At 36.9% G+C, this 24,659-nt stretch overlaps 3 protein-coding genes across 12 annotated transcripts in view; 1 reads left to right on the forward strand and 2 right to left on the reverse strand.

Moving 5' to 3' along the window:
• The window catches only part of CASK (calcium/calmodulin dependent serine protein kinase), a 188,565-nt gene that overhangs the window by 82,851 nt on the left and 81,055 nt on the right, over positions 1 to 24,659 (forward strand). For all 10 annotated transcript variants that reach the window (XM_064407296.1, XM_064407299.1, XM_064407302.1 and 7 more), the window contains exons 4-6: positions 2,959 to 3,036; positions 4,077 to 4,149; positions 22,010 to 22,112. In XM_064407296.1, the coding sequence (XP_064263366.1) occupies positions 2,959 to 3,036; positions 4,077 to 4,149; positions 22,010 to 22,112 (254 nt within the window). The remainder of the gene's footprint in view (positions 1 to 2,958; positions 3,037 to 4,076; positions 4,150 to 22,009; positions 22,113 to 24,659) is intronic.
• On the reverse strand, positions 8,811 to 14,398 carry GPR82 (G protein-coupled receptor 82). The gene is made up of 3 exons (XM_064407294.1): positions 14,089 to 14,398; positions 11,761 to 11,859; positions 8,811 to 10,599 (listed from the first exon to the last, which is right to left on the reverse strand). The coding sequence occupies exon 3, from the start codon at positions 10,568 to 10,570 to the stop codon at positions 9,521 to 9,523; it is 1,050 nt and encodes a 349-aa protein (XP_064263364.1). The 5' UTR covers positions 10,571 to 10,599; positions 11,761 to 11,859; positions 14,089 to 14,398; the 3' UTR covers positions 8,811 to 9,520.
• On the reverse strand, positions 15,540 to 20,794 carry GPR34 (G protein-coupled receptor 34). The gene is made up of 2 exons (XM_064407293.1): positions 20,292 to 20,794; positions 15,540 to 18,537 (listed from the first exon to the last, which is right to left on the reverse strand). The coding sequence occupies exon 2, from the start codon at positions 18,513 to 18,515 to the stop codon at positions 17,370 to 17,372; it is 1,146 nt and encodes a 381-aa protein (XP_064263363.1). The 5' UTR covers positions 18,516 to 18,537; positions 20,292 to 20,794; the 3' UTR covers positions 15,540 to 17,369.

Raw genomic sequence — 24,659 nt, forward strand, 5'->3', positions numbered from 1 at the left:
ATTAGAAGAACTGATACATTAAGATTTAGCAGTTAGCAAATATATATAAATATAGTTGTATACCTATAGCTTTGCCATTTAATGTATCTAACATGTAAAAATGCTTCATGTTTAAAATATCAAATTCATAAAAGCAATACTTAACAGGGTTGCAGTTGGCTTATATGAGGTAAGTGAAGATGGCAAGTACATGAAAACTGTTCAGGTGAGGGGGAAATGCCATTGTGCACAAGCCTTGACCATACATGGTACAAAACTCAATAAACTCAGTTATGAGCAGTATGTCAACTCTGAATTTTTTTTATCTTATTTTTATTAATTGATAATTCAGTTCCCTGAATGAAGCAGTGGTTGTAAAGCTTTCTCATAAATTAAATTCTAAGCCACATCCTATTAGGTCTGCAAATTGAAAGCTATCATACCCCAATATGAAAACACAGATTTGTTATGCAATATGCTGTCTGTTCTTCAGTCACTGCTGGTGTCAGAGGAGATGTTTTAATTTTTTTTTTTTTTTTTTTTTTTTTTACTTATTGTGTATATTTTTTTATTTATTTAAAATACATCAGTCCCAGTGAATTCATGTCCCTTCCATGAGCTCCCTCTGCTGGTGTCAGGGAATTCTCTCAGGTTATGACTGTGTTCTGATTTATCCCAAATTTTTTTGCATCATCCACTAATGTCTTCAGCATAAATATATTTGTATGTTTACTTTAGTGGATTGTAACTTCTCTTTTTTTCTTTTTTTTTGTGGTTTTCACGTGCTTATGCTAGTATTTGCAATTGCTCTCCTATCATACAAGGCTTTCAGTTTCTGCAAAGTCATCTTGTGTTTGAGCTATTGCTGAGTTTTTAGTCTGTTGGTTAACTGAATTTTCTGAGATTTTGTATAACTGAGGTTGGCTCTGGCTTTTTTTTTCAGCCTCAGACAAAAGTCTCATGATTTTTAGGTAAAAAGTCAATATTGAATATATTGTACCACATGGAGTGATAAAAGTCCTCTTTACACATGAATCAAAGTCTTCTCTTTAAAAAAAAGGAATTTTTTTTTTTTGTCTTTAAAAAATGGTCAATTGAAGTCACAGATTAAACTACACCTGACTCATATTTGTGTTTGGAAGGCCAACAGAGTTCATCTTAATGGAGTAAAACTTTCAAACATATGTGCCAAGAAGAAATTCAAACTGGCACTTACTGGTGCAAAATTTCAATTAAAAATGCTGCAATCTGTAAGTGGGAGGTAGAAATACATGTTAAAGACCATGCTGATTATAAACACCTTGTGTAAGAGAAAAATTAATGTGAAAACATTACACTCCTCCCTCCATGTCTGAAGAACTATTGATGCTGCTAAAAAGCTTGAGTGCCTCTGGATCTTTAATTTCCCTGACTTGTTATAAAGTACAGATAATTAGTCTTCTAAAGGGTTCTGCTGCTTCATGAGAATGACATCTCCTTATTTTTGGTAGCTGATCATACATTTTGTGTATTCTACATTTGAGAAAGGGTTGAGAGGTTGCCATGAGGGATTTTTTCCAATGAGCCAGTGAATTCCAGGTTTGTGCTCTCAATGACCCTGCCCCATGGCTGCTGTAGGGACTCTGTGATATCCTCTGGGTGATATTTAGCCCTGTATGCAGACCTGGTGTCAGGAGTTGTGCAAGACAGAAAAACTGCTGGGAAAAAACCTACAGAGTGCAGTGAAGAACAGACATGGTTTGGAATATGGGGCTCTTTGCACTCTTCAATGTGCTTTTCTTTTGGTCACCAGTCCCTCTTAGAGTTGTCAGTGCTCTATCCACATGATAGTGGATTTTGCATGAGGGAGACCTTAAGGATTTATTTGGGAATTAAAGCTTCTGCATATGGGTTGTGGCTCCCTAACAGAAGTTTGGCATTGCAGGTATGTAAGAGAGCAGAAGTGATGCTGATATTCTGAATAGCTTACTGAAACAGCCCTGGGAATGTTGGCTGTGCGGATGTCCTGGAAATTCTGCCTTTTGGGTTTTTTTCCCCTGTTGATTCTCTGTGGAGAGTAAAAAGAAAAGGTGTGAAGGCTGAAGATGTCATGTTACATTCAATATTTTTGCAAGTGCCTTATTAAACATGAGTTATGTGATTTTTATTGTTCCTTTTAACTCTTGTTACACTCTTCTTGCCCTGTCAGGCTGTGAACATTTCTAGATACCAATCTTAGGTCCCTTTCAGGAGAGGAAAAAAAGGCCAGCACCAGGCTGCTTTCATTTTAGAGAAATGGCAGCCTGATTTCAGACTAAGGTCTGTGAATATATCTGCATCCAAAGTATAATGCTGCTCATTGTGGGAAATTTGGTTATCAGAAAGATGAGGGAGAGGAGGAAAAAGGTATCAAGTTTCAGAGCTGGTGATACAGTATGTGAGCTGTCAGTGTTCTCAGGTATCTATGAGCTGTAAAATCTCCTCTTGGCTGCTTAATTATCCAGAGGAGAATGCCAACTGGCATGACTGTACTGTATTTCTAGAGTCTTTTTCAAAGTCTTCATTTAAAATTCAAATTGAGTAACATTTTTTTATTACTGCAGTGGTTAGTATAGAGTGGCACTTGCAATGCTTATAAGAACACACTTAACCTAATATCAGGAACTAATTGTTAAATTGCAGTGTCCTCTTTGCAGGGCATTGACTTTTCGTGCACACCTTGTTCAATGACCAGTTCAAGCAATTAAGTAAATGTTTGGCATTGGTAATGCTTTAGGAGAACTGTTACATGATTTGAGGGACATAAAATGGTTAACCTGTGGCAAGCCATTTTCTATTACATTACCCATTAAATGCTGTTTTAATGAGTAATGCACTGTACTTATATCTAGAGTACTTTATGTAAGATTTGTGTAAGTGAAATAAATAGATTTTTAAAGTATTTTTATGTAGTTGATTGTAGTTATCAGTTTTAAGCATTTTGCCTCTTTTTACCTGCAGTATGGATGGAGCAGACCTGTGTTTTGAAATCGTGAAGAGAGCAGATGCTGGATTTGTCTACAGTGAGGCTGTAGCCAGGTATTTGTCATAATTTTAATTAATCCCTCAGGATAAATAGAAAAGAATTGAATATAGTGTTGTACAATCTGTTAGCTAAAACTTGAAAGTTGTACTATAAATAATCTTGTTCCTACACTCTAGATGTTTATTGCAATAATTAGCATAATCAAAGTAGAATTTTGGAGCATTTTGCCATTTACTAGTTACAGATTTGGATGAGATTACTGAATAAAACTGTATTTCACATCTGATACTTAATTGAATGTGTTTGCCTTTATGGATCTCTCATATGATAGCATTAAGTGACTTGCCTGACAGAGTTGAATTTTACTGATCTTGCTAGATGGAGGTGGTTGGTTTCGTCTTTCTAATGTATCACTATATTTATGATCAGCTCACCTTTTCACTTGTGAGATTAACTAAGATGAAAGAGTCTATAAAATTGCAAAAGGATAATGAAATCCACTTTCCTTAATGGCCTGATAGATGAGCTCAAAGCCCACAGCATTCTTTGTTTGCTTTTCTCAACACTGTAGATTTTTTAGCCTGATAGGAACCAGGTTGGAGGAGCCATCAATGTCAGTGTTTGAACCCCCTGCTCAGGGCAGGCTCAGCACAGTGTTTGTATCACGCTGCTCAAGGCTTTGTCCACTGGGTGTAGAATACCTCCAAGGACAGAGATTCCACAGCCACCTGAGCAGCTTGATCCAGTGCATTGTGATATTCCTGTGGAAAAAATCATTGCCTTTAACCATCTGGGGACCCCAGAGGATAAGGATTGGCTCCCTGAGCCACAGTGATGCTCTGATGCAGCACAGGGTGTGGAATTACTGATTTTTCTTTTCTAATTTCCCTCATCTTCAATCTGAATAATTCTCAAACTTCAGATTGTGTTATTCACTACTATAAACCTAAACTCCATTCTACAGAACTCTGTATATTTGAGGTTAAGTTGGTTGATTAGTTTTTTACAGCTAGACTCTTGATACTTAGATTATTAAATGTGTACAGTAATTTTTCCTGCAGGTTGCTCATGCATAATGTGTTTGTTTTTTCAGTCATTACATGAGACAGATACTAGAAGCTCTACGTTACTGTCATGATAATAATATAATTCACAGAGATGTGAAGGTAAGGGGGCTTAATTACCTTTTTTTCTTCACCACAATAATGTAAAGTACTGAATTTCAATTTCTGTAATTTAGAGAGGAGAGGAACTGTAGAAGAGGAATCTCTATTTGCTAAGTGTGTCTTTACTTTTATTGTGTCATGTAAGATTGAAGCCCACCCTAATTCCATCAATATAGAACATTTAGGAGGTCTGTATTCACAATTTGTACATGCATTTCATTACAACATGCTTGGAAAGTCAGTTTCATTTCTAGTTTTTGCATATTCATACAGAATCTGCTTGCATTTTCTTCTTGTTAGGAAAATGTGTATATAAATTAATTGCATAAATTAAACTGGAATTGGCAGTTTATTGGCATCAATTTGACAGCATAATGACAGCCCTCATTCACACTAAGTTTTCATGGAGATGCACAGGCTTAAATGCTACAATATTAGTAATATTATCTGCTTCTTGGAGACAGTCCAATAAACATTTATTATTATTAAAACTTCTTTAATATAAATAAGTTTGGGAGGATAAATGCAGTGTTTAAGACCAGTGTATGTACATATTGGTTTTAATCTGATAAACTTTGTACTGTTTCTATGAATATTTATGGAAGTAGTTTATCCTAAAGTACTGTAATGTTAGTAGCTGGGAGTTTTAACCCAAGTGGGCTTGACTCTCTTCAGTTTGAATATGCATACTCTTTGTTAATGTCATTGCCTAAAGTAGTTATTCCCACTTCTCCTAGTTTCATCCAAAATGAGTCAAACATTGTAGGAGTTAAGGAAAATACTAGCAAGCTCTGATGGTGCAGTTTGAGAAGTGGCTCTTGGATTTTAGTGAATAGGGAAGATGGAGGGAGGGTAAACTGCACTTCAAACCCCAGCAGGTGACCTCTGAGGGGAGAGAGTACAGACACTGAACTGGTGGTTTTTATGAGGAGTCACTTGGTCTTCTATACCCAGACATTCATTCACAACCTCTTACTCCTTTCCTTTTGAAATCATGAAGATTATTATGTAACAGGCTTTCTTTTTAAGTTCGTTGTTTTAATAGTCATTTCTTAAAACAGAGTCTGAAAATTAGAATTTTTGAATACCAGCTCTTAATTGCTGGTAGAATGTTTCATCCTGTTCCGTGTTGAGGGTTCTAGGAACTTTTAATTGTTTGGTTTTGGTACCACATGAATTTCAGAATTAACGTCATCTTTATGTTGCTGTGTCTTTGTGAAAGCTCCACTTGTTTTTGTTGGACCATATTCTTGAAAAAAAACCCCAAGTTTTAGCTTCAAGGGCCTCTGAGGGAAGCCATTTTGCTGAGGGTAAAGTGGGGATTTATTTTAATGCTTATCCTGTCTCTTTAGAACCTCAGAATCACAGGTTTGGTTTTTGGTTTTTTTTTTTTTAAATACCATCCTTAGAAATGAACCTGTTCAAATTACATGAGTTAGGAAAAAATGTCTAAGGTATCAGTCTAAAGCAATGTAAACCAACAGTGTTTTGTTTTGGCAAAAGCAGTGCAGAGCTGTGGGGTTTGGGAATTGAACACGTTAAACTACTGCAGTATCCAAGCTCTAGATGTCACTGTAGATGTTGTTTTGAAAGGAAATAGGATAAATGACCACTTTAGAAATTACCTGAATGGGTGAAAGTGAAAGTGCTTTAATAAAATCTGTAAGGTTAATATAGTCAGGCTACATTTTTCTCCCTTTTAGACTTTCTGTGAATGTTATTTTGAAATGTAAAATGCTTGGTTGTTTTTTGCTGCACAGGAAAATCAGCACCCTGTAGTCCATGTAAGGTTCAGGTATCTTTCAGCTGTTTTTGTGCTCCCTTAGCTCTTGTCTAATTAGGAAGTTAGACAGTTTAGAGTAGCCAAAATTACTGTTGTCTGGTGGCAGGAACTTCACCTGACTTTTCCAAGTGACTCCATCCTGGGACAAACTCCCTGTGTCCCACATTCACCTCTGATGTCAGAATCAAAATGTGAAAGCTTTCAGAGGATGGCCTGCAGTTGTCCTAATTGTTCTCACTGCTCTGTGAGACCAGAGGTTTATTGAGCCTGTGTACATCATTTCACCCCCTTCAGCATTGCTTAAAGGCTTTATAGTCAGTGACAATTACAAATTTGCTTCACCATCAGTTAACGTGATCCTGCAGTGCTTGGAAGCTGGATCATATGGTAAGGAAAACAGAAGATGCAGGAAGGTAGAAAACTAGAGGCAGCTGCATCAGAAATGTGAATGTCAAGAACTTTTTCCCTTACCACAACATTTGTTCCTGTTCTTTCAATCTACTGACAGAGGACTCAGCAGTTCCTTTTCTTCTGTCATAACCTTGCTGTGTCAGGAATACCCAGAAGGTGGCTATTGAAAATAGCAGCATTGAAAGGAAGTCTTTTCTATTACCAAATGTTATTACAGAGCAGCTTGTGTACAGAGAAATCTTTATGTAAGAGAACAACAAAAGGGAAAGGGGGGAGGTGTTGATGTGGCTCTGAAATGAGATTCTTTTGTTTTCCTGTAAAACTCCTGCTGCAATTTGAGTACCCTTTGTCACTGGCTTAGTTTTGCAATAACTTTTAACAGAATGGTTTTTATCAGTAAAACATCAAGAGGTTTTGCAATCTTTTGTGAGCCTTTATTATTATGTAGAATTTTCCATAGTTGCAAAAATCTTTTTATAAAAATATCTCTTAATATAACTGAGGGATATAAGAGTGAGAGTATATAAGGTGTAAGAGTAATTTAATCACATCAAGAGCTTTAGTTGTGCTGGGATTTTGTCCTTAACTCGTTCCAAGTACTCCAGCTTTGTTCCAGGATTTCCATGTAGTTTGAGTACCTGAGTACTGATTAGCAAATTAGTGTGCAACTGGGGTCAGGGTGAGCCTGTCAGCAAAATGCAGACATCCAAAATTTTCCTTATGGCTTTATCTTGATAGGTATGAATGCTTGTTTCCTATATGTGATCATCTGAAAAGATAAACCTGCTAAAGCAAAAATATACATAATTCTGCCTTCACTGTCATTAAGATTCAGTTCAATATTTCTGTGACTGGGAGTAAAAACCAGGGTTTTTCCAGGGAATAAGACCAAGCATTATGTTCTGCACTGCATATCACATACACATCTGAGTTGGTCCAGGTGACCTGAGATTTGATCTGCGGGTAGATTTGCATGGTAATTTTGGCACTCTACAGAACTTAACCCGTGGTATGAATTCTGAGAGCACACTCAGTTACCACTTCTGTCTTTCATTGCCTGAACTGCTTCTAGCTCAGCATTTCAGATTTGGCTGGTAGAGTTCAACACTCCTACACTTCTGCTTTTAGGCATATCTAAAAAATGAGTAAAAGTAGTAGATACGTGTTTGTGTGTGTTTATGTAACTGTATATTTGGCTATTTAAAAAATAACCAGGATAGAATCTGTTATTTATCTTTCTGCATCTTTGAATACCCAAAACAAGAAATCTGTTCATGTTATTTTCCTTCTAGTCTTTTAAATTTGATACTTCTTTTATGCTTTCTGGGGACATGCAGTAATAATTAGTGTTTTTCTGTATTTTCTAGACCTTACTAGATCCTTGAGATCCAGTAGCAGCTTCTTGGTGAGGATTATGTTACATATTAAATTGTTAAAAATTATTAAGGCTGCAAAACCACTATCAGAGGTGCAATTGAAGTGTCCTACCTGGCCATATTTTTTTCTGAGGTACACTTCCTCATTGAACATACAAATTAAGACTCCAAAACCAAAACTTTCAGTGTTATTTCTCAGTGTTTCTTCAGGCAATGCTCTTTTCCCCCTGTTTATTTTCACTCCTGTGCCCCTGCTTCATATCTCAAGGTCCCCATGCTTGTTTTGTCCAGCCCTTTTTCTGTTGATCTATTAGTATGTTCAGAAGCAATTTTGCTGAGAAAAGTGTAATTATTGTGTTTGGCCTACCTGGAGTTGAACATTTACAACCTTTCTGGTCACTAAGTTTATATGTTTCAGTAATTTGCTCACACAGTCAGAAAACTCCTGTCTTCCGATCGATGAGCTGGCTTCCCATGCAACTCATTTGAATGGCTTGACCAAAAATTTTACAGACTCCTGTGGTCTCTAAACTGCTTTGCAAACCAAACTTTGTTTGCCTTATGATTTTGTGTTCACTGCAATAGAAAAGAATTGTTTTATTCTCTTTTTTTTAACAATTCATGTCACCTGCTAACTTCTGATTTTGGCACCAGCATGTCCAAGCAATGCAAGAAGTTTGCCACATGAGCTGTGTTTTGCTGTAGTGTTTTTCTAACTCTCCTCATCCCTCATGCCTTTTAAGTTTTGGGGGATTTTTCTTCCATGAGCTCTTCTGTCAAATGCCAGACCAGTGCAGGACTCAATTTGTAATTTCTGAAATTGCTTGTACTGCACAAAAACTTTTCCACTATTTGAAACAAGAGAAACTTTGATGCAGCTAAGAACTTTAAAGGACATCACCTTGGGCAGATTACATAGCAAAATAATCAGGCATATGTCATTTTTTTGGTGCTGTGTAGAAGTGTTATAGTGGGATCTTGCCAAGAGTCTGTCACAAAATTATATTTGATTAGTAGTTTCCAAAGTTTCATTCATTTTTCTGCCTTTTTGATAAGCACTGGGGAACAAGTGGTTGTGACTAGAAAAATGTAGGAGGAATGTCTTCAGCCTATGCTGCCCTCAAAAACTCTTCTAAGAGAAACAAGCCCAGGCAGGCATTTTTCTGAGATAACTGCAGCTACATTCCCTATGAAGTGTATTTCAGGAAGGACAGAAGTGGTGGGGTTTGAGTTTGTGTCTGTGCAAATCAGGAGAGCATTTTGGTAGTGAGCAGCTCTGCTCACCCAGGCTTGCAGCTGATGATCTAAAACCAGTCCTGTCAGCAGCACTTTGCCATCTGGAAAGCTTTGACTGCTCAGCTCTGTCTTGCTGTGGTTACTTGGCCATTGGATGTGTAGCACAGTCGTGGCTCACCCATCCCAAGGAAAGTGTGTGTGCTTTGTTCAACCTTCTTGTAAGGGAAACCTATGTACAAATCTTGCTGACAACAAGAGAGAGCTGGGTCCTCAACTTCAGCCTAGTTTTTACCTTCTTCCTTGACTTGTTAGGTAAAAGGAACTGTCCACAGGTCAAATATGAAATGTCTTTTGTATTACATGGATGAATGGATATTACACTGTTCCCTCTACAAATTCCTTGGATTCATTTGGATATATATGTTGGATTTATTGTGACTAATGTTGATGTAGCAAGATGATTTGAAAAGAAAATACAATATGTTACCATTTTATTTAAATATTTGCCATTTTATATCAAAGTCTGTCTAAAGGTAGTTAAAATTAGTTTATTATTATTTATAGTCTATGAAAATCTTTCCATATTTCTTCCCATTTCAGGGAAAATATCATCATTACGTTCTTGATGTTCTGATGTGCATTTTGTAAACAGGCCATAAAAACTTTTCTTAAATGTTTTATCTAACAGAAGGGTTATAACTGGATCTAAACTGCTTTTAGTAGCAGCAAGACAAGTAAGGAGATTTTTAATTTCCACTAGATAGTTTAACCTTGGACAGTCATCATCTGTAAGCAGCACATAGAAAATTGGCCTAAAAATGTGGTATGGAAGAAAACAGACAGTTAATATCATCTGGATGACAAGAATGTTTCTTTTCACTGTTCTGTAAATGAGATGTTTTTCTTCAATACAGGTGTTTTCTTGTATTCGGTTCAGATGTCTAGTAAGAGAATAGTACGACCACAAAACAGTCATAAAAAACAGAAAAAAGCACACAGTTGCAAGAAAAGCTGCAATCATTGCAGGATGCTCACCAGCTTCTACCTTGATGTTGTAGCATGTAGGGAACTCTCCTGAAACCGTCTCCTGGACGTTGTAGATGATGGCTGTGACTGTAATGCAGAGCACAATCAGCCAGATAACGACGCAAAAATATCTAGCGAATTTCGGCCGCTGGAACTTGTGCAGCAAGCGCCCTTGGAAGGTTCCTGGCAGAGCTGGGGAGTGTTGTGGGCCACAGTTCTTCTTCAGCGTGGCATACTGGCTGAGGGCAATGGAGCACAGGATGGTGATGGTCACGTACATGCTGACGTGCATCACCAGCGTCCCCAGGTGATGGGTGAGCCTGCACGCCGCCGACTCGTAGGGCCAGCGGTGCCCCTCGGCAAAGTAGACAGCCAGGAAGGGCATGGTGCTGCAAACCAGCAGATTTGCAGTCACCAGGTTGGCCAGGTAAATGTACTGTGTCCTTCGGGTGGGCGTTTTCTGTGAAAATACCCAGACACTCAGAATCAGAATGTTGCCAAAGATTCCAGCAGGAAACAGGCAGGAGTAGAGGATGGGGAGAGCTACGGTGGTAGCTGGCGATGGCTGAAGACATGATGAGTTGTTCATTTATGGCAGGATTTCTTGAGTGGTCAGAGCTGAAACACAATTTAAAAATTAATATTTCTGTAATGTGCATCTAACATCTCTTCTTTGCTCTTATCTCAGCTGTTTCTTTGTCTCCCTGACTTTTCAGTGTTCCTTTGATGCTGTTACCTTAAGTTTGCGTGAGGGTACAGTTTGGGCATTCTCTTCCACTGAAGTTTCATTAAGAAAAATTAAATCCCAAAGCTTTCATGTGCATAGAATCTAATAAAATAAATTAGGAAGCTGAAGGTTCAGGCTAGGGTCTGGCAATAACTTCTATGATCTTGGTTTATTTCTCAGTCTTCTGGAATGTCTGTAACCTAATTTGGAAACCACTTACAGACCATTAAAAATTAAATTAGCAAATTAAGTGCAAAGAATTACTTTAATTCCAGAAATGCAGAGGAGTATCTGCACCTCCATTTAACTATAAATTAGTCTGTGTACTGCAAGAATCTTGCTATATATATTTATTCTGTGCTCATGTCTGTATGTGCTGTTACTTTATCATAGCTCTAATGTCAGATGTACATTTAGCAATTTGGTTTGTATTCTTGAGTATATACAGTGGTTGTTGAAAACTGGAGTATATAAATTTTTTCCAAGTTCATTTTTTAGTCTTTCCTCCATTTTCAAACTGAAGTTAAGAAATGAAAGCTCTGTGCAATGACTGTGTGTAAAAAGTGACATTTCAGCTTACAGCCCTGTAGTGGAGAGTTTTTACTGTTGTATGCAGAGATATAAATACGTGTTTTATTGGAGTGTATCCTAGATAGTTTTTTTCATATCAAATCATATAGGAAAAAAAACCATATTTCCAACTTAGAGACTAATAATAATTTTTTTTAAACAGCTGTAAACAAATGAACTCAGATGCTGAGGAGGATTTGGTGCAGCAAAGATAAAAATCCCAGACACCAAGTATAAAAACTGCTGTAGGCAGTGTTTGACAAACTTGCAAATAAAAATAACTTTTATAGCTCTTGCATTTTAGTGTACACTTAAGTTCCATATGTATTGTTGAACCAAAATGTATTAAATTCTTCTATTATAATAAGTTGAATTCACAAAGTAATTGTTACATTTACTGATTTTCAGAAGTCTAATGAAAATTTTTGTGTAACTGACCAAATTTCATCAGGTAAAACGAAGAATAGTAATTGTAAGCTTACCTACACAAGCTGCGGGCACCTTCCCTTGGTGAGAGGAAATACTTCTGTCTGGTATCTGTTTAATCTCCACAGCTGCAGTGAAAATGATGGCACTGGAATCTGGAGAGTACAGTTAAAAATTTCTCTCTCACATAACTAGGTTTTCAGAGTGTACACTTCCCTTTTACAGTGTCAGGAGGCAGGCAGGCATTTGAAGTTCAGAAAATATGATGTCTGTACAGAAAAGGCTTTGAAATTAAGTCAGGATCAGCTCCATTAGGGAAAAAAAATATGGAGATAGCATGGAAGTGCAGCTGTAACAGTCCTCCAGGTACAGCACAGAAACACCTTGCAATCCTTTATATAGAGCTTTCCTCTTTTGGGGCGTGGAGGGGTTCTCTTTAGGACTGCCCACTTTCTTCACACTATTTTATGCAGTCTTTTCAGTGATATTTAACAGTTTTTCAGCTCCACAAGCTGTCTCCAAGCTGATATTCCCAAAGGCCACGTGCAGTAGTGCTGTGTCCATGTCCTCACATCAGTGACCAAATGAACACATCTCTTCTGTCTGCTCAGGGGTTGGATTGTGGAGAAGCAATTTACACCTGATGCACCCAAGGGGTCTGGCAGGGAAAATGGACTGACTCACTGTCCGAGAAATGCAGTGTTGCACACAAATTATCTAGAGGTATGAACAGGAGAGTTTCCTTCCTCCACACCATAGGTGTGATCACAGAACAAACTCTGGTCACTTCTGCAGAAGTTGAGGCTTGCTTTGCAATACATCTGTGGTTGTAAGATAAAGCTTTTCAACACCTATAAATAAGTTCCTTTATGAAAACAGAAGTTTGCTACAGTTCTTGTTTTGCTAGTTTGGCTTTATGTTGAAGCATAAATTCACCCCATGATCTGTTATCATTGTTCAGTACTATTTTTTTTTTCTAAAATAATGGATATATAAGCTAGCTTCCTATTCTGAATTCATAGCTGAACTCATTTACAATTACATTTACTTGCTGTGAAGTATTAGTAATTAGGTTGTAAAACTGTAATTAGTTTGCATATACTTTAATTCTTGTTCTTGTTAGGTTTAATTATATCTTGTTTTCCATTTTTGAATGTATATTACGTTAAAAACCATTCTGACAGAGAGTCTTCTATACATGTTTAATAGTTTAAGTAGTGTTAGAAGTCCTTGTTGCTGTGGCATCCACTGAGGTTTAGATACAAGAATGCACAAAAATTCTGAAAAGTTGCTGAGAGAGGTGTGAACAATTCCAGTTAGCAGGTTTTTTTTAATTGCTAGTATTATTTGGTTGGGTATTGACTGTTGCCTATAATATTTATAATTTAATGATAATAACTCATGCTGTAAGAAGAGGTAACTGCTACATTTTTTTCTGAATTATTGTATGATAATAGATTGTTGTAGTGAACTAGAGTCTATCAGACTTTATTTTGGAATTGATTACTGAGAGCAGTAACAAAGTAATGAGGTATTACCAGTTTTTGAAAATGCTGTCTGTCCCAGGAATACAGTTGCAGTTGGTTCTAAGCTGTAGCAAGCACCTTCCTTATTATTTTGATGGACTGTTTCCATTCACCTAACTTACAAATGGTGTGTTTTATCTAAAATATATTTGAAGACACTCAAATGGAACACATGCATTTTTATGCCATTCACCCTTAAGTTCATCATAATTATTTTTGTGTGTCATTCGCCTCAATGATTTACATTTTCTCTATTCTCAAACCCCGATCACTCTTAATTTATGCATGTTCTAGATTTTATTTTGCCAATAGGCAGCATACGTTGCATTTCATCATTATATGCAGACAACTTGTTTTCTGGCCCTAAAAACACAAAGCCCAGGAAATTCCCAATGGTGGAATTCCTTGACTTCAGCAAGGCTTTGACACTGTCTCTCCCAGCCTTGTGTGCTGTCAGAGCATCAGACTAAAGCTTCCATATGTGAACCTCCCAGTTCTGGGAATAATGTAATTCTCACATGTTTTTCAGTGGTGTAAGTTGCACTGCTCTTTTATAATTTTATAATTCTGCCCTCAGAAACAAGTTAATACCATAATTGCAAGTTAATACCATAATTGCATTTAATTTCAGTGCAAAAAATGAAAGCTGATGTTGTGCTTTAACCCTGGTCGGCAGGTGAGCCCTCACAGCTGCTCACTCACTCCCCCTCAGTGTGATGGGGAGAAGAATCCTCACCTCCCCTTCTGGTGCCTCCCTCCTGCTTTGTGTGACACGCTGATCAAATCTGCCAGTGTTTACCAAAGGAGGTGGTTGTGGTTTTATCCCAGAAAGCTCCTAAATCCCACACGTTCACTTACTTCCTCTCCAGTGAGCTGCGAGGTAGAACCGGTAGGGTAAAAGTGGAAATTCATGGTTTGTGGGAAAGAGTTTAATAAGCTTAAAGAAAAAGAAAACAAAAAAACCCCAAGTGATAGAAAGCAACCCCATCTGACCAGTGCCCACTGAGTTCCTAAAAATAGCAACGCAGCCAAGCTTCCTTCCTGGCTTTTACTGTTGAGCATGGCACCATGTGCTCTGGGATACCCCCGGGGCCAGCTGTCCCTGCTGTGTCCCCTCCTGTGTCCTTGTGCCCCCCAGCCTGTCTCTGTTGGGCTGTTCTGAGAGACAGTGAAGTCCTGCTTGTTGTGCAAGGGCTGCTTAGCAACAGCTGAAGCATCCCTGAGTGTCAGCACTGTTTGGATCACAAGCCCAAACCACAGTGAAGAAGTCTATCCCAGCCAAAACCAGCACAAGACTGGTACATTTTGGTACACCAGCTGAAATTCAAATATGTGTTTATAGATTTGAGTGAAGAGGAAAGTGAGGTTCTTGCAGTTATATAGGGATGTGTGTTGAGTTAGCCTTTAAATACAGAAAGCAAAATAAATAGAATTACCTTCATGTTAAAATTCACCGGAAGACTCGGGTAACCAAGAAGCACTGGGAAGAGGAGAAGTAAGACACTATTTGAGTGACAGATTCTGTGGTCATTTGACACGTCACAGTGTGACTCAGCAGGTTCCCAAAATGCTTCCAGACTGTTCTTCAGTAATATTTTCTTGTAAGGCCTGGCATTTTACCCTCAAATTTGGGAAAACTGATTGCAGAAAAAAAAAAGTAAGAATTAATTTTTTTTTTTTAAGAGTAAATATACCTTCTTTTGTTTCTTGGTCAGTAGTAACTGCTTCCTACATGACAGTGCTGTCTAGTTTCAGATCCCTTTGTGAGCCAGTTGATACATCTGGCCTTTCACATGTTGAAACACTGATTTATGCAGTTGTAGAAATCCAAAAGTATTTTCTGATTGTTTTCTGTTGTTGTCTCTATTCTGACTGCTGCTCCCTTAATGCTGCACTTTGTCAAGACCATGTGGTCATTCCTGTTCCCCTCTTCTGTGCCATGCCTGCTCTTAGAGATTTTCTTATAGACCTGTTCCCTCTCAGATTTTCATTTCTGAGCTGGAGAGTCAATTTATTTAATGCATTTTGGATTTTCAGTATTGAAACCCTGTGATCTTCTGAAGAGGTCTGAGGTTATTTTGGCAATACTGCTGTGTCCATGAATTACAAACCCTGTAAATGAAAATTCTGGTGTAACACTTCATTCAAAAGAATTTTAGAAATTGTGTTTTGTTCAAGCTGCTGTTGTTCATGTCTGTCCTCTCCTGAGTTCCCCAGCCCACACCCTCACCCCAACCTACTGTTCAGCATCATCAACCAACTGCTCACAGAATAAGCATAGAAAAGAAAGAATGATGAGATAACATATATATCTTGTGAAATTATGGTTTATAAACTCTACTACATGTACCAGAATTGATGTAATTATGTAGAACTACAATATTGCAAATAAAGTTGCACTTAGAAATACAAAACCAAGAGAAGCATTAATGTAATAGGATGGGAAAATGATAGATAAAAGATCCTGAAATGCAATTTCTGTGAGAGACAGTCAGAAGTTGTTGTACAAACACCTCCGTTGTATGCTGAAATGTTTAAGTAAAAGTCAGTTACCATCATATCTTTATGAAATTACACATTTGTGGGAATCTTTCTTTTGAAGATAAGGAAACTCCCTAATTTTTCCTTAAAGAAAAGGAAAATAAAAAACAGACTGGCTCGTCATTGTAATTTGTTTGACGTGTTTATATCCAGTTCCATCAAATCTGAATTACGTAAATTCACATCAAAATTAAACCAAGCTTTTTATCTAACTGAGGTGAAGCCTTATGTTTATTTTGTTCAGAGTATTATGAGTGTCTTCTGTAAAATCAGAGTATTGTATGGAATTAGTAAAAACCCACACATTTTGGCACAGATTTGGCATTAAAAGTCACATGATCCATTAAAGTTACTTAATTAGTAATAGGTAGTCATATTAAAACCAACTTCTTTACACCTACTTATTTGAGCAGTATTGTTTGTGTGTGTAAAGACAATAAATCCTTATTTTACAGAACGTCAATGTCTTTCACCTTTCTGGTCTCTTATGCCAGACATTTAATTTGCTCATGGTTGTGCTGCTTTAGTCATCTTGGTGCCAGACATTCCCCACCTTCAGCTCTCTGGTTTTTGAGAAGTGTTACAGCTTGGAATTTGTTTGTGCCTAAATACATAAAGCTGTTTAGTATCTGAGAATGTAGCTATGAAATGTTGTTATTACATTGCTGTTCACATGGCATCAGCATTGTCAAGATTATTTTAATCACATGGAAGGAAAAGTCTCCTGCCAGGGAGGAAGCATGCAGCTGGAATGTGTGGCTTTGGAAACCTAGGAGAAGACCAGTGGCTGAGCCTGGCTGATCTTTTTACTCTGTTCTGTGAGTTGATGTTCCTTGCTGAGCTACTTTGTGCAGACATCAAATTTGTCACATTGAAGATCTTAGGAAATACCCACATCATCTCTCCTTCACTTATTTAGAATTTTCTGAAAGCATTGCTTGCTTTTCCTCCGGTGTTTGACCTTGACACTCATTAAAATGCTGGAAATACAAGGGTCTTAGTAGGATTGAATATTTTAATTTTGCTGCTTAATAAAATTAAGAGTGTCTTCTGTACTTAAAACTGAATTGATAGATGTCGTATTCTTCACCTCATTTTTAAGACGCATGTTGCTAAATTCTCAAATATTTTATTTAAAAATGCATTTATAAATGTAAAAATACTGATCTCTTGGAAACCTATTAAAACAGAGAAAACCATAAAATACATAAAATCTGTAATGGTATCTAGATCTTTCAAATAAGACAGAATTTACTTTTTGCAGAATTCATCTGTTATTTACATACACGAGCTACTAATGTTAATGTGTATATACAAGTTTACTTTTACAGGTTGAAACCCCTTTGTGGAAATGTCCCTAAAGAGTTAGTGTTCTAGTTTAGTCCAACACAAAATGTCTGAGAACTTCCTAATTTGTTTTCTTGGATAAACAAGAGCAAAAAAATTCTTCTGAAAAGTAACTTCTCATTTTCACAAACCAGAAGTACGACTTCTCTTTTTTCTTAACAGGAGGAAAGAGACAGAATTAGTAGCTGTAGAGTAGAGGATTTTGTGATCTGAAATTGGTGACCTGGAGTGACAGAGATCCATTTAAACATTCAAATCACAGACTTCTTCCTTGAGTAGCTGGAGTGAGGAGTGGTGCTAGATAATCTCTCTTGAGCGTATTGGCCAAGTTTTATGTCTGAAGTGCTCTCCAGGTTTAGGCTTGACTCTCCATGAAGCTTTCTGCAAATCAGTTGGAATACAGTCTTACGGACACTTCTGGACATGAGGAAATACATAACTGGGTCTAGGCAGCTGTTAAATGATGAAAATATGAGCATCACCTCATTGCACGTGTGAATGATCTCCATCCAGTAACAGGATGGGTTTTGTAGCTGTGATGTGATGTACACAACCCGGAACATATGATAAGGCACAAAACAGATGGTGAAAATTATGAGAACAATGAAGGAATTTCTTGCTGTCTTGGTGTATTTTCCTGCATTGGGAAAATTTGCCCTTCTCCTCGAAATTTTCAGAAGGTTCTTGGCAATTTTAACATACGAAAGTATCAAAAGGAAAAAAACTATCCAAAAAATCAGTACAGTGATATAATTTAAAATTGCTTCTGTCTTCTCTGCATTCTTTTTGCTTCGGTAATGAAAGCACTTGGTAGAGTTTCTGTCCTCAGTCTTAAAGAAAGATGGTGCAACTACCACTACAAATCCTGTCAGTGCAATCGCCCACACCGTGCAACAGATCTGCACGCTCCGGGTAGTGGTTAGCATCTTTGGACGCTTCACAGACTTAGTTATTTTTATATAACGATCCAGACTAATTAGTCCCAACAGTACTATGCTAATGTACATGTTCATGTAAAACAGAGTTCCCACAACCTTGCAAAAAATCCTCCCGAACATCCAGCGGTTGGTGGCATGATAGAGGATTCGGAAGGGAAGGCAGAAGATGAGCAGGAGGTCTGCAACAGCTACATTTAGCAAATAAACTTGGATAGAATTCCTCTTCTGATGAATGCCCAGGAAAGCAAACAGGGCTACAATATTTCCAACCAATCCAACAACAAAAATAATGGAGTAAAAAACTATCAAAGCAAGTGACAGTGAGTTATTGTCATCCACGGTGCAGCTGGCATCATTGTGGCTTTCTGAGGCATTTATGGTCAGGTTGGTTTGGTTACTCCAAAATTCTTCCTTGTGTGGACCAATGGTTGGTAAATCAGCTGGAGTTGCAGCCATCATTTGCAAAGGGGTTTTAGCTGTTCTGCAAAAAGACAGGGATTTTAAGAATTAAATCTCCGTTCAAGTGTCTGTCTGCTTTATAGCCTGCAGTCTAATGTGGTATAAACATAAAAGGCAGTAGCTAAAAGGAATAAATGCACTAAGTATTGGTGTAGCTGTATAGAAAGAGTTTCAGCCAGATATCATAAAATAATATGTCTAAGTAATCTGCAGGCAAGAAAGATCAGATAGTGTAGAGTACTCACAGATAAATATTTCTGTAATTACAGCGTTATTACTGTTTTGTGTTGTTTTAAAAATCAACTATTGCATTTTCCTACAAACTTAAGAATTTTCTTTATCTATAAGAATAAGTAAGTTTTTTAAGTTCACTTCTTAGGACCAGGATTTCTAGCACAGAAAAAATTTTAACTGAGGTGCAGGGACAGGTGAGCATGGCTAAGTATTCTCAGTGTTGACATAAAGTACATAGAAGTATATTAAAGGAAGTCTTAACTCATCTGTGTTCATTTTAAATAATTCAGATCTCTCACATGCAACTCACTGGTTCTCAATTAAAAAGCATTCATCAATTAATATTTGTCTATGTACTGTGTTGTAAGTAAACCTGTGAAACAGTATTATTGCAGTAGCTTGTCTTTAATATCTGTACCTTCACATAAATGTGTTTTTTTTTCCTTTTCTTGGCTATTCACAAATCAGTATTACACAAATAAATTACTATTAACTGGAAATCGCAATAATGCAGTAACAGGTTGTTTTCAAACCTTTCTTGTTTTCATGGTTTTCTTTGCTTTCATTGAATAGTTTTTAATTTCTCTAAGCTTACTGCTGACCAGGAAGGTACAATGTGAAGGATAAAATCAGCCTTGACCAACAAAGGAAAACTAGAAGTATGTGGGTTGGAGAAGCAGTCACATGAAGGCGTTTAGGGAGATGGTTATCACTGATAAGTAATGATAAAACTTTAGTCTTCAACTTGTTTGTCATTGCAACAAGAAATGCCATAAAAAAGTTTATTTAGAATATTTTACAGTGGAAAGAGGTTTTTTTCCTGTAATGTCACAAAATTTTCAGAAGTGGTTTTAGCTCTCTGAACTTAGTTGTCTGGCAACTGTTATGGAAAAAAAAAAACAACAAAAAAAACCCAAAGAAAGACTGCTGTATATGTAATCCTAAAATAACTTTTATGCTAGGTCTCTGTCTAGGACATGCAATTTGCATGCTAGGTCTTAAAAAATGCAAATTTGCATTTAATTCTGTGATGCAGCCACAGCAGTGAAAATGGCAACACTTCAGGCAAAATTGTCAAGAAGACCTAATGTACTTACAGAATATGAATTCTTGAGAGGAGAGTTCTAAAACATTTCAACATTCTATGTTGTCTGACCCCCAATTCCATTAAAGTGGTGGGGTACATTAGCAGTTTCAAGACCAGCTGTTCTCATACTTCTTGCCACATGATATTGTCAGAGCAAGTAATTTCAAGAGATTGATTTCAAACTGCAATGTTTTCAAATACATCTTGAAACCCATCTAGTGCAATGACTTAATGTTTAAATTGCTTTTCTATGAAAATGTTTGCTATGGGGACTTGTATAAGGAAGTTTAGATTAATGAGAGAGAAACTTGGGTTACGCTGCAAATGGATTGGGAGCAAAACTTTTCACTCTCCTGAGTTGTGTCACCTCTAAGCAAGCAGATGTGCTTAAACCTAGATATTAAGAGAATTATAATTAAGAGAACTATAGCTTAAGTATAAAAGAAGTTACTTACCATTTATGTGCTAAGAAGTTCTGCTGGTTCTCAAAAGCACTGGTGAAGACAGGGAGGAGAAACGTGCAGGTCCTTTTATTAGAAAGCTGCAGCAGCAGCTTCTCTCTGAAAGTGGTGAGCTCCAGCTGACTTGTACAATTGGCAACAGGGGGAAGTTTTAACTTGTGTTGCAACTGGTTTGCTTTGTTTTTTTAAAGGCATTTTGAACTGGCTATATCCAGTTTATTTGGGCTCTGCTGAGAGAGGTTCTGTAATAAATTTTTCTCAGTTTTGTTCTGAATTGCAGATTCGAAGTTTTTTTCTCAGAGTCTGTTTCTGGTGAGCAGTGCCAGTGGTTTTGGGGTGATGATGATGTTGGTACAATCTGTCATCTCTTTGATGCTTCGTGGAAGTAGCATCACTTTTTTCCAGTAGAGGGTAAAGATAAGTCACCACCACAGTGTAATGGGACATTTTGTAAATGTTTGTATAGTTCTCCCATCTACCTTTTTCCTTGTCTGGAATTAGAATTCTTTCCCACTCCAAATGACAGTGACGAGAGGATGTGAAAGTGCCTGAAGTGTGCATCTTAACCATTTCACTGAAGCAGAAGTGAAATACAATATGCAGCAGTAATACCACCTGCTAATACTCTTCCAAGAGGGGTGTGAGGAATTGAAAATTACATTTATAAATTGGAAATTTAAGAGTAGATTCTAGAAGACCTAATATGACAAGGCCTAAATTAAATTAAGATCTCAAAAACATTGTTTTGAAGGTCTTTGTTCTCATATAATTTAAGCTTTTACAAAAAGACACAGGTGTATAGAGATGATAACTTTACAGGTAGTCAGAAGGAACTTCTGGTAGGTCCTGTGCACTTTTTTGAGTTCTTAGTTTTGCAATTTAAGCAGTAATGTATTCTCAGGAAGTAGTATACAAATTTGAGGTTCTTCATTTTAAATAATATAGTATTGAAAATAGAGGCTTTGAGTAAATGCAGGAAGTTCTAAATTAAATGCAGTTGTTTGGGTATGTGTATTTAATACCAAATTGTGTTCTAACAGATTTTGTCTGTATGTTGCTTCCTCCTACAGCAGTCAGTACCCACCTGAATTGTTGTATAATATTATATCATTTTTATACATTACACCTCACTCTTAGTTGTGAAAAATCAAAGGTATAGATGGCTATGCCTGAAATCCAGTTTAGACACCTAAAGAATATCACCTAAAGACATCACCTCATTCCTGGGGTGTTCCTTTTCTTTCCTGCACTTGAGAAGTGCAGAGTGAATTCTGTGATTAAGGCTCAAAACAGAGTTTTATGTTCTCTGTGGGAAGGATAAGACCCCACAAAACATATCATAGGCAGGATAATTCAGCTGGGTAATTGAAACAGTGTAAGGGTTAATAGGATGAAAGACAAAAAGGAAAAGTAATACCAGGTAAGAAATTATAGACATGAGTTATTTATCTCCATTTTACCATGGTTTCACTTTTGTGTTCCTTACTAGTTTTGATAAGTTCTGAAAGGATTTTGCTATGCCTGGGGCAATAGAAGGGAAGCCAATGTAGAAAGAGGAGTCCATGCCAGAAAAGAAGATAATTGAAATTAAGAAATTATTTTAAAAAACCCAAAATCTAACCCCTGCTCACAGATTTATGAAAGTACATTCTAAAATAGAGATTGTTTTTCTCAAACAATGTAATAATTTGTCTGGATTTTTGTCTTTTCAGCCACACTGTGTACTGCTTGCCTCAAAAGAGAATTCAGCCCCAGTAAAGCTTGGTGGCTTTGGGGTAGCAATTCAGTTAGGAGAGTCTGGGCTAGTTGCTGGAGGTAAGAAATTTTCCTTCTCAGTTATTTAGCATTGTGCATGTTGTACTGCAGAGTTCTGTTCTTCTGACACAGCCTGGCCTGCAAAACAAGAGCTCAAAAATAATATTTCACTACAGACTTAGTTGACCTGGTAAATGCACACAGCCAAGCTGAATTGGTAGTGGAATGTAACCTGCATTCAGATGTTATTAAATCCCTGTAAATGTCACTCAAAAGGAACTCATGCTGGTTTGATCAAAATAAAACTGAAAAACCCAAAGAATTTTCCACTTTAATACAAGCTTTGGCTTAATTGTGCCATGCTTGTAAGGCAAAGAAAATAAAAATGCAGTCATTGAAGCACTTGAGTAAAGACTTAGTGCAGCATTGTCAGTGCTCCCCTGTTTGGTAGACAATACCTGTCAGGATGCTGTGCTGTTTAATAGCAAAATCTTATGGTTTTCACATGTGATTCTTTACTGTGTTTTAAAATTTCATTGTAATTATTGCATATGACATCAATATCTTGATACGTGTGTATATTTTTTGACTGTGTTTTGTTTTCTGTGGATTTTATTTCCTCTAGCTGCCTTCCATATTGTTCCAGACAATAGGGTTGTGCTTTAATCAGCCTGCACAGATGAAGACCCAATCAATTTTCTGATGCTTTCATTGCCAGAGTAGGAGACCAAAACAAAACATTTTGTTAGTTTTAATATTTTTTCTTCAGAATTAGTAACTTTCTTCAGTACCATGCATCTTCAAAATCTCAGATTTCCTAATTTAATCACTTAAAATTCTGTGTCAATTTGAGTTTTGTACATTTTTTAAAATAAAAAGCAAATCAAATATAAATATACCAACAGCTTCCATTCCCTTCCAGATATTGCTGATACCCTGGAAAGTAGCTTAATAACTACAGATATCTTTTCCAAGAAAATACCCATTCAGTTAAGCTGTAATAAAAAGGTCATTGCTTTCTTTACTTTTCTTGTGTTACTCAAATTATCTGTACCTCAGTTACTGCTTTTTTTTAGTGGTAGTTTCTATACTTTTGTTTATAGTAACCTCATTTTTCTTCTTTATGTTCTGCTGAGCAACTTTATCTACTTCTGTTTCAGCTACTCTTCTGGAGGTAGTCACATGCAGTGTACTTTCAGTCTACCAATTGTCTAGCAATAAAAATTCAAGTTAAATTTTGGAAAAAAAAAAAAAAATTACTGCGTTTTTCCTGAAGTTTGCCATGGCCTTCCTTTTGTGTCACAGCACTTGTTCCCAGTGCTGTGATCCCACTCACTGTTCCTGTGCTCAACCTCCAGCAGTGATCAGTGCTGGGTTTCTGTTTGCAGCTCTCACAGAAGATCCCAAACCTCATCACTCTGATATTTATCAGTATCTTTTGCTTCTTCCACCTCAACTTCTGCCATGTTGGTCTGCCTTCACACAATTTTTTTCCCTTTTTCTCAACTGGCATCTCCAGTTTGCAGCCTTTTCATTGGCACTTTTTGCTTTCAGCTTCAAATTCAAATAATTTTCAGGGATACCCAGAGTAATTCCAGTCCATTTATATACTGTGGAAAGTCTCCTTAACAGACTCCTCTCTTTCTTCTCATCTTCCATTCCAGTCTTTTAAGCACAAACTACCTCTGTTATCTGGCAATTCTTTTCCCTGCCAGAACCCTACCTGAAGACAAATTACACAGAACTGGCAAGATCTTATTTATTCAGTTTTATACAATTTAACACATGTTATATGAAAGCTGTCAATACTGGCTATAAATTCCTTGTAAATAATTTTTTTTCTAAACATTTGTTTAAGGATGTTATTCGTATGGATAAGTTTTGTCATAATAGTAACAATAATTTACAGGCACTTCTTATTTCTCAGTTGTCTCCTAAAAAAGTATAAACTCTCCAAATAGAGAACTCAGAGCAGCATCATAACCAACCTGTTCACTTTCACATTGCTTTTCTAATTTTTAGTGGAAAACATTTATTCATCTTGACATACTCAATTATTTCCCTTTTAGCATGGCATTATTTCCCTTTTAGCATGGGAATGCCTGCATTTGGTGGTTAGTACGTAAAAAAAGAAATTCTCTATTAAATAAAATCTATCATGGCATGAAGATAATTTTGCTGACCTGAAATCCCATGTGCTTTTTTTGTGCTGATTTTCCTACTTTTGTACACCTTGACACACCTGTGCCTGGTAATCCCAGATTCTGTGTAGCCCCAGGAAAACAAACTAAAGGGAATTTTCTCCCTCAGTGTGTTTGAAGCCAGCCTTCAAGCTTACAGCTTTTATTTTGTTTGGGAGTAACGTTTTTTGACTTGACAAAGACATCTTTATCAGAGTGTGCATAAATTGCTGGGGAAGGATTTTTGTAGTGGAGTTAAATTAAACCCCAGGTATTAAAATCTTCTGATATAAGTCCAAAGACTTATAAGACTTGTGAGGTTTAGAAGGATTGTAACTACAGGGTTCTTTCTTTCAAGCAGGTAGATGGCTGTTTTACAGAAGTGTAAGAGAGCTCATGAGAACAAGCTATGACATCATTCTAGATG

The sequence above is a fragment of the Passer domesticus genome, chromosome 2, assembly GCF_036417665.1.
Source record: "Passer domesticus isolate bPasDom1 chromosome 2, bPasDom1.hap1, whole genome shotgun sequence".
NCBI classification, from domain to species: Eukaryota; Metazoa; Chordata; class Aves; order Passeriformes; family Passeridae; genus Passer; species Passer domesticus.